Source organism: Diceros bicornis, chromosome 12, assembly GCF_020826845.1.
Source record: "Diceros bicornis minor isolate mBicDic1 chromosome 12, mDicBic1.mat.cur, whole genome shotgun sequence".
Lineage (NCBI taxonomy): Eukaryota > Metazoa > Chordata > Mammalia > Perissodactyla > Rhinocerotidae > Diceros > Diceros bicornis.
This window is the reverse complement of record NC_080751.1, coordinates 4,237,521-4,246,696: the sequence shown is the minus strand read 5'-3', so window position 1 is coordinate 4,246,696 and position 9,176 is coordinate 4,237,521. Positions and strand designations below refer to the sequence as shown.

General features: G+C 59.1%; 1 protein-coding gene across 2 annotated transcripts in view; it reads left to right on the top strand.

Annotated features, from left to right (window-relative positions):
- The first annotated feature begins 1,936 nt into the window (after positions 1–1,936).
- ATOH8 (atonal bHLH transcription factor 8) overlaps positions 1,937–9,176 on the top strand; it is a 30,554-nt gene continuing 23,314 nt past the window's right edge. For both annotated transcript variants that reach the window (XM_058550642.1, XM_058550643.1), the window contains exon 1: positions 1,937–2,764. In XM_058550642.1, coding sequence (XP_058406625.1) covers positions 2,009–2,764 — 756 coding nt within the window. In that variant the 5' untranslated portion in view covers positions 1,937–2,008. The remainder of the gene's footprint in view (positions 2,765–9,176) is intronic.

The following is a 9,176-nucleotide window of genomic DNA, read 5'->3' as shown; positions in this document are numbered from 1 at the left end:
TGTCTTGCCCATGGTCATGGGGCTCCACGGTTGAACAGCCAAGGCTCATTCCGAGCTCCTGGCCCCAACTCTATGCTCCTGCCCCTGAACCTTCTGTCCAGACCCCCATCCGACCTCCCAGGACCCATCATGCCACAGGCCACCACACCATCTACCTCCTCACACCCCCACGACCTTCTCCCTTGGAAGAGACAGGGCACCAGGGACTATGTGTGAGCCCTGCATTTTCACAGGAAAACCCCCACCAGGTCTGGTAGGTCTGGGGGCGGGAGTGGAGGACTGAAATCAGAAAGATGAAGATCCTAGTGGCTGCAGAGGCCAGAACCCAAGGCCAGCGTCACGGGTTCATCTTCTCCTCTCAAACAGCTTTTAGTGCCCATCACTGCCTTAAGGAGGAACTGCCACAGAGAAAAGACCTCAAGGAGTAAAGTCCTGCGCTGGTCCTTCACGGCAGCCTCCGGGAGATGGGTCTCGGCGAGGGCCCACCGGTCTGACCTCTTCTTTCCAGAATCTCCAGTGGAATGGCACAGAGGACAGGGAGTCTGGGGGTCTGCCCCTTGCCAATAACAGTGGGCACTTGCAAAGCTCTCATTTCTTGCCAAGCACTGCTCTGAGTGCTCTGCACATAAATGCTCAATTAATCTTTGCAACCACCTCGGGAGGAAGGTATGATTATCACCTCCATTTTACAGATGAGGAAAGGGAGGCACAGACAGATTCAGTGACTTGCCTAAGGTCACTCAGTTTGTAAGTGGCAGAGCTGCGGTTTGAAGTCAGGAAATCTGCCTCTAGGAGCTATTCTGCCTCTGATATTAATAATGATAATAACCAGAGCTCCCATTGACTAGCACCTCCTGTGTGCCTGGTGCTCAGTTCCTCACAGTGACACTGTGACTTCGGCATTGGTGTCCTCTGCATTTCTCATTCCCTTCATGAGAAAATCTGGGCTTACTGGGCCGCCTGGGGTGAGGTGACTTCAGAATCTCACAGATGCTCGGTCTGTCTAAATCCGACGCTGCCACCCTCCCCGGCCTCTTCCACTCGACGTGACTATGGGGAAGCCAATTCCTTTTGAGAATAGAAACTGAGAGCCTCAGTTTCACTATCGCTTAGGCCTTCTCCCGCTCCTGGGCTCCCCGCTCCAGCAAGTGACAGAGTGGATGGGGTCGCCGCGCTGTGGTGTGGGGCAATTTCCCCCATGGACACCCTCCCGCCCCAGGAAAAGTTGCCGCTCGTTTTCTCCTCCATCGGCGATTTGGGGTGGAGCGGTGGAGAGAGAGGTGCTGGGTGCGTAAGGTCGACCCTGCGTCGCCGAGAGGTCAGCGAGGCCGGGTAGAGAAGGCTCAGCTCTGATTTGGGTAAGGGCCGAAAGGCCCAGAAGCCACGTGCTCGTGGCACTTCCATAGGGAGCAGATTGTCCTCTGGGAAAAGAGTAGGGGGCGGGGAGCGAGAGCCCGACGAGGCAGGTTCTGGGCAGAAGGGATGGGGGTTGGGGGGAGGTAGGGAGGACGCGGACAAAGGAGGCGGCCGGCAGCCCAGCTGTTTTGAAAAATGCTTCCTGTTTCTTTAAAGGCGCTCGCGGCTCGGGCGGCCGGGGCTGGGGAGGCGGCGGCGGCGAGAGCTGCCTCCTCTCCGGGCGGCGGCGCTGACTGATCTCGCGAACCGGGCTTCTGTGTAAACTGAGGCTAAACAAACACAGATGGAGCGCAGCGGGCGTTCTCCAGAAATGCTGGCAGGGCGGCAGCGACTTCAGATGACACTCTGAGCGCTCCGGGAACGGACTGCCCGGCGGCTTCGCGGAGCCGGCGGCGCAGCTGCCCCGGGCGCGGGGGAGACAGGGAGAGAGGGCGGGAGGAGGGCGGGAGAGAGAGAGAAGGGGGAGAGCTGGAGACTCCGAGGCGCTGAGCGCGGCGGCGGCCGGGCAGAACCGGCGCGCAGCGTGCAGAGCGAGCGCGGCGGGCGCGCGTCCCGGGCACCCCACGCCCCTGCCTCGCGCGCTGCCCGAGCCATGAAGCACATCCCGGTTCTCGAGGACGGGCCGTGGAAGACTGTGTGCGTGAAGGAGCTGAACGGCCTCAAGAAGCTCAAGCGGAAAGGCAAGGAGCCGGCGCGGCGCGCAAACGGCTATAAAACTTTCCGATTGGACTTGGAAGCGCCCGAGCACGGCGCCACCGCCACCAACGGGCTGCGCGACAGGACCCAACGGCTGCAGCCCGTCCCGGCCCCGGTGCCGGCCCCAGTGGCGCCGGCCGTTCCCTCAGGTGGGGGCGCGGACACAGCCGGGGAGCGCAGGGGCGCCCGGGCGCCGGAGGTCTTGGACGCGCGGAAACGCGGCTTCGCCCTGGGCGCAGTGGGGCCGGGACTGCCCACGCCGCCGCCACTGCCGCCGCCGCCAGCGCCCCAGGGCCAGGTACCTGGGGCTCCTGAGGCACAGCCTTTCCGGGAGCCCGGCATGCGTCCCCGCATATTGCTGTGCGCACCGCCTGCACGCCCCACGCCGGCCGCGCCCCCTGCGCCCCCGGAGTCCTCGGTGCGCCCCGCGCCCCCCACGCGCCCCGGGGAAAGTGCCTACTCGTCAATTTCACACGTAATTTACACTAACCGCCCGGATTCCTCCGCGTCGCCTAGGAAACGGCCGGGTGAAGCGGCCGCCGCCTCCTCGGAGATCAAAGGCCTGCAGCAGACCCGGAGGCTCCTGGCGAACGCCAGGGAGCGGACGCGGGTGCACACCATCAGCGCAGCCTTCGAGGCGCTGCGGAAGCAGGTACCGGCTCCCGGCCGCACACCCTCACCGCGCCCGGGACGACTGCCGGAGAGGGTGGGTGAGGAAGACGAGAGTGTGAGAGGCAAACTGTCCCCTCCCAGTCGGCCCCAGGGCCCAGACAGTGTGGGACCTCCTGGGGCAGTGACCCTCGCCACAGCGCTGTTATGGATCTTAGTTTGCGAAGTGGGGTGAAGGTTCGAGATTTCTGGCCCGGCCAGCCCTGGTTCCCACCGTCCCCCTGCCCCCGGGGTGACCCGGTCTGCGCGTGTGACTTCAGCCTTCATAGGTCACTTTTATGGCAATGAGTATTTGTCTCCTGGAGTCCCTCGGGCGCGGAGGGGGAATGTGGGAGTCTGTCTCGGGCGGGGAAGCGGGGAAGACCCTATCCCTTCGGCGTTTGGCGTGGTGGGGCCTTGGGAGGTCTGGAATGCTGCGGAGGGGCCGTCTTGGTGTTGCCAGCATGTAAGGGTCCCGCATTCCGGGGGAGCCTGTCAGCCCCTCTTCAGCCCCGTCCCCCTAGGGATGTCCGTGCACTCGGGTGGCTTTTGGGCTCTACACCCCTTGCCTTGGCGTCGTTAAGGACCCAGACTCCAAGCCCGCCCCCCTCTCCGGAGCGGCCTCAGGAACTGGCTGGTGCGCGCCTTCCCGGGAGGTCCCTCCGCCGCTGCCCTTCACCCCTTGGGGAAGCAGGCAGGTCTGCTGGGGGACTGGTCAGTTGGGGGCCTTTAGAGCCTTGTTCTAGGGTGGATCAGGGGCTTCTCAGTCTGGGGCTGGTGGGGACTGCCCTCACCAGACAGAGTCCTCTGGGGGGATGGGGAAGAATATTTGCCCAAGAATTATCCCCGGTGGGGAGGGGCAGTTTTACAACTCTACTTTAGACAAGATTGGGACTGCCCTGGGGTTCTAGGATTTGCATTTTCCTAGAGAGAAAGAAGGTCTAAGAAAAGGGTGGTAAGTGCCCCCTGCCCCCACCCCACACGGGGCATGGGGAAAAAGGGTTGGGGGTAAATGTGACTGGTTTGAGTAGTCGGGTTTTTTCTTGCTCTGCAGCTGACTTCCTGTGTGACTCCGGGAAAGTTACTCAACCTCTCTGGGCTTTAGCCAACAACAAAGCATTTAAGAAATGCTTCTCTTTGGATCACACTCTCCTCTTTCTCCTGTGGGTGGGATGGGCAGTGGTGCCAGGATCCATCCATGTGAAGGGAATTGAACTCCTGGGGAAATGACGCCCTATGACTTTTGAGCCAAAGTGTTTTGCTTGGGTTTGGGTGAGATGTTTGGTCACTGAGGTGGGGTGGAGAGGTCAGGTAGCTGTCACAGACCAGGCTGGGCCACTGCCCGCAGCCACACCAGTTGGGACCCTGGGCAGTGGGCCCAGTGGAGCAGTCAGTCCCGCCCTCAGGTAGTGGCTGTGTGTCTGAATGCCTGGGGAGGCTGGTAGCCTGTAGGGCATCCTGCAACGCACCCCCCAGGATGGAAGGCTAACAGAAGGGCAGAGAGATGCCTGTCTACCTGCTCACCCTAGGGAGACCATGTGCCCAGAGCGTCACAGCTGATGAGTAGCAGGGCAAGGCTGGCAGCTGGGTCCTTTGACTCCTTTCTACCCCTCTGGCTGCCTCTTTCAGTTCTGAGAAAATATTCACGGTCTCTGAGTGCTCTGCTACGTCTCATTTGTCCAGTGGCTTTAACTTCTTTCAATAATAAATTCCATCTTATTTGATCTTAACATCCCTGTCAGGTTGAATTAGCCCATTTAATGGAATGGAAAACTGAGGCCTGGAGAAGGAAGGAGACTTGTCTGAGATCACCTAGTGGGTTAGGGAAGATGACAGCAGGTTTTGGCCAAATGCTTCCCACAGTGCCGTCCATCCATGTCGGTGTCATGGGCTCCCTCACCCTCACTCACAGTGTTTGTTAACAGTCGGAGGCTGGGTGTGCACACGCTGACTCTCTGAGTTCAGATTGTTAATCCTGGTCTCCTTTCACTTCTACTCTTCCCATGGGGAAGTTCTATGTAACCAGGACAGATTCAGGGAGGGAGGTGCACACACACGTGCAGGTACACCCATGCACCGCACAGGATCGTTACACGTGCCCAGGAGCACACACAAATGCGCAGTCTCAGAGTGCGTGCTCCTTGCCTGAACCATTCTGTCCCTTCCCCAGAAAGGCTGCTAGGCAGATGTGGGCATCTGCCTGTTGTCTGGGAGAGAAAGGAATATGGCCGGGGCCCTGGTGGTCACAGAGCCATGGGCTGGGGCCACACCCACCGTGTCCCCACCACCACAGCAGCCATCTGAGGGAGAAAGTCCTGTGTCCCGGAGGAGCTCCTAGCTCCTCTGGGCCTCAGTCTCCCAAACGTAAAATACAGACACATGCGTGCCCCGGTCCAGACAGGCTGTGGCTCCGGATCTAGGCTTTGAAATGGGCCCTTGGGAGAGGAGGGAAAGAAGGAGGGGGGTTCTGCCTGAGTGAGGTCTTGGCTGATGCAGCCCTGAGGTTGGTTCTGGGATTGTGGTTCTGGTCTGGAGCTTCGTTTCCCTGTGCAGCTTCCTATGAAAAGAGCACTGGCCTGCGAGTCTGGAGGCCGTGGTTTGAGTCCTGCCTCTGCTGCATGCTTTCTGTGTGACCATGGGCTAGTCACTTTCCCTCTCTGGGCCTCAGTGGCTAAAGCTGGAAAGTGGTGACAACACTTACCCTGTACACAGCTTCTTTGCAAAGAGCACATGAAGAAAGGAATAGGGCTATAGGAGGAATGAACACCTCTTGAGCATCTGCAGTATCTTCAGTGCTGGGCAAGGCCTTGACAGACATAGAAATAAGAATTCTTTAATCATTTAATAACAATCATAGAAACTACCATTTATCAGATGCTTACTTTGTGCCGGGTGGGCCCTGTGTATTATGTGTATTAGTTCATTTAGTGAAATAGGTATTGTTATCACCATCCCTCCATTTCACAGGTGGTGAGACTGAGGTTCAGAGAGCTTATGTAAGTTGGTTGAGGTCTTGCAGCCTTTTTGGTGGCGTGAGGCCTCGCGAATTTTGTGCTGCACACCTCCTGGGCATGCTGTTCGCTAGACTTCAGTGTGCTGGTGCCTCCTTGGCATGGTGCAGTCGTGGCCCACGTAGCCATGTGCCGCTGTCACTGTAGAGCCTGGATTCGAATCAGAGTCAGAGTCGCTCCATTCGCCGGGCGTTTCACAGCTCTGCTCCTCAGCCCCTTGAATGCCCTGGAGCTGTCCAGTCTCAGCACAGGGAAGCCAGACAGCCTCCTGCTTTGTCCGGTCCACTAACCTCTCAACCGGGAAGGGAAGGAGGTGGGGGCTGCTTGGCTGAGGAGGCGCAGGTCGGAGAGAGACCCTGTGGTCTCGGGGGGCGGGGGGGCTGCGGCAGTGGGGCCAGGGCGGTGGGTGTGCGGGGCAGATGGTCAGGCTGCAGCACATGCCACCAGCCCAGCTGCATAGGGCCCTCTCTGCCGCTTCACGTGAGACCATGTGTGCACAGCTGGGCCTGGCCCGTGTGCAGGGCTGCTCCCATGCCAGGTGGGAGGAGGTCGAAGGGAAAGCCTGGCTTTGCTGGATGGGGGAGGGGAGGGGCCAGAGCCGTGGGCCTTGGCCTCATGGCAGAACCTTCTGGCTCACAGGCTGTGCTCACCCTTGGGGTGTCTGGTATGCGTGCAGATTCCCTCTCTCGCCTTGAAGCACAGAGCCCCTCAGCATTGATGGAGGAATGGCAGCCTTCTGGGCATGCCTGAGGTGGCAGTGAAGAGCCCTCAGGACCTGCTGCGATGCCTCTTCATGAAGGAGGTGCCAAGAAAATGGGCTGCGGGCTCCCTCTTCTGCTGCCCCTGGATTCTCCCGGGGGATCCTCACCAAGTGAACTCAGGGTGGCCCAGGAGGGGGCATGCGGATGGCACCCCCGGCCCAGCACCTCCCTCAATCTCAGACCCCATTGGACCTACAACAGCCTATGCACACCTCAGGGAATGCGGGACAGCGCTGCTTGCACTGGGGACTCCATCCAGGTGGATGAGGGGTGACAGAGGCCTCTGTCCTGCCCTGTCGTGTGCGGTCACCAGGGCACCTGCTTGTTGAGCCTCGTTGCATTGGGCGAAGTGCCTTACCTGGGCCTGTTGCTGTGGCTCTACCTTCCCATTTTACGGGTGGGGACACTTACAGAGAGGTTAAGCAAGTGGCCAGGATTTATACCCAAGCCAGTCTGGCCCTGGGGCCATGGCTCTTAACTGCTAGGACCTAGCTTTTCAGGGTCCAGCTTCATGGCTGTGCAGAAAGTTCGGATTTTAAAGAACCTGTTTAAATAGAACCTGGCAGGAACCTTGAACAGCTCTGCGTGGAGTGGCTTTGCCTCAGGAAGCCAGCACTCACTGACACGAGATGATTCGAGAGTGATTTCAAATGGAGTCAAGTGCGCAGCTGTGTGCCATGAACATGGTGATGTTGGAGCTCTTGGTCCAGGAGTCTTGGGGGGCTTCGGGGAGGGTGTCTTGGGCTGGGTCTGAAGGATGGGCGGGATGTGGACCTTCCTGAGGTCGTGTGTTAGGCCAGGAGGCGAGCTGGGTCCTCAGGGCGTGGCCAGTGCCTTTCCTGCTGCTTCCTGCTTGCTGGAGCCGGGAGAGGGTCTGGCTTGGGGTGGGTGGGATGGAATGTTTTGGGGGCATATGGGACCTTGTGAAAATCCCCAAACCTGCTCCTCTGAAGCTTAAAAATCTTTGTGGGGTGAGTATGAGGCAGGTCCTTTTCCTTTCCCGGAAGTTGGACAGTCTGTTGGGAGTTGGAGCCAACTGACCGTGTGGCCTCTTCTGGCCTGTGTCCTCTGACCAGGGTGACGTGACTGCTGTGGGGTCCTCTGCAGGGGGTGGGTGGCTGGGCTCTGGGCCTCACTGTGGATGTTCAGAGAGGTCATGCACAAGGCTGGGGTCCCATGGGACCATCAGTCCAGAACACTCCATCCCCAGCTCAGAAGGGTGGGCTGCCCACCTCCCCACCTTAGGCATAGACGCTCATCCACATCCCCGAGCAGTTACTTCCGGCTAATTGGAAAGAGCCCAGCTAAGGTGTGAATTCAAAACCCAGTTCCTCTCTCACCAGCTGAGAGACTCAGGGAGTTCTTATACTCCCCGGCATCAAATGCTTCTCTGTAAAGTGGGAGCGATGATTTCTACCTCCTTGGGCTGTTTAAAGATGAACATGGACACTGTATTCAAAACACCCAGCCCTCCCTCGCCTTAGCAGGTCACAGTAAACGGCAAGAGGGGCCTGGTCCCAGCAGTCGTGGAGGGCACACAGGTGTTGTTATCCCTACTCTCCAGATGGGGAAACTGAGGCTCAGAGAGGTGAAGACACTTGCCCACCACTGGTAAGTGCCTAGGATTCAGACCAGCTCTATCCAGCCTGCCTCGACCTCCCAGAACTAGAACCGGCTGCCGGACTCTCACTTTGCGGCAGCAGCCCAGGCCGGGGTGCCTCCGAGCTTGGCTATTGGGGGTCAAGGGGCTGCCTCCTGGTGTGTGGGCACCAGGAGGATCTGGAATTGGCCAGGGGAGCTGAGGAGCACCCCACCTGGGGGAGGGGGAAGAGGAGGGGTAAGCGGCCCAAAAGGTGCCCTTGGTGGCCCATATATGGCCACCTCTGGTGGTGGGAGCTGGGAGAGCCCTGTGGCCATGTGCCTCCTTGGGCGCCAGACAGACAAGCTTCTGACTCCAACCAGGTCTTAGCTGAGCGACCTGGGGCCTGACATGTCGCCTCTCTGTTTCCTCATGCAGATGGTATAATAATCTTTATTCTGGGGAGGGTTTATATGGGATAAAACTACTTGTAAGTAGCTACCACAGAGCCATATATACAACCAGAGCTCAACAGATGGTTTCTTCTTAGATCTGGACTTTGACAGAAGTGATGGGACAAAGTCATAAATGTGGGACAAAACTGGCCCAGAACCTGGCATGGGAGCCCCTGGGTTGGCCTTGACCTCATCTGTTGCTCTGTAGTCCCAAAATGACCCTGGATCCCCACATGCAGATCCCTCCCAAGATCCCTGCTCCTTACTGGCAGCGAAGCCCAACTGCCCAGGGACCTCCCAGTGTGGCCTCTGGGCTTGTGTCACAGGGCTGCGCCATGTCCAGGGCCTCCACCAGGCGGGCGCTCCCTCCCCGGGATGCAGAGGAGGCAGAGGTGCTGGGCTGGCCCCCGAGACCCCCTCCCCTGCCCCAGGACTCCCGGGAACCATTCTGTCCATGGATCTTGTTTATTTGTTCAGGCTGATAGAGCAGGATTCTCTGGACTCTGGTTAGGAACAGGCAAAGTGCATTGTTCTGTGGCTTTTCTTAGATGTGTTTGGAGCTGTGGCCAGGCGGGGAGTGGGCGGTGGGAAGGGAGAATGCATGGGAGTT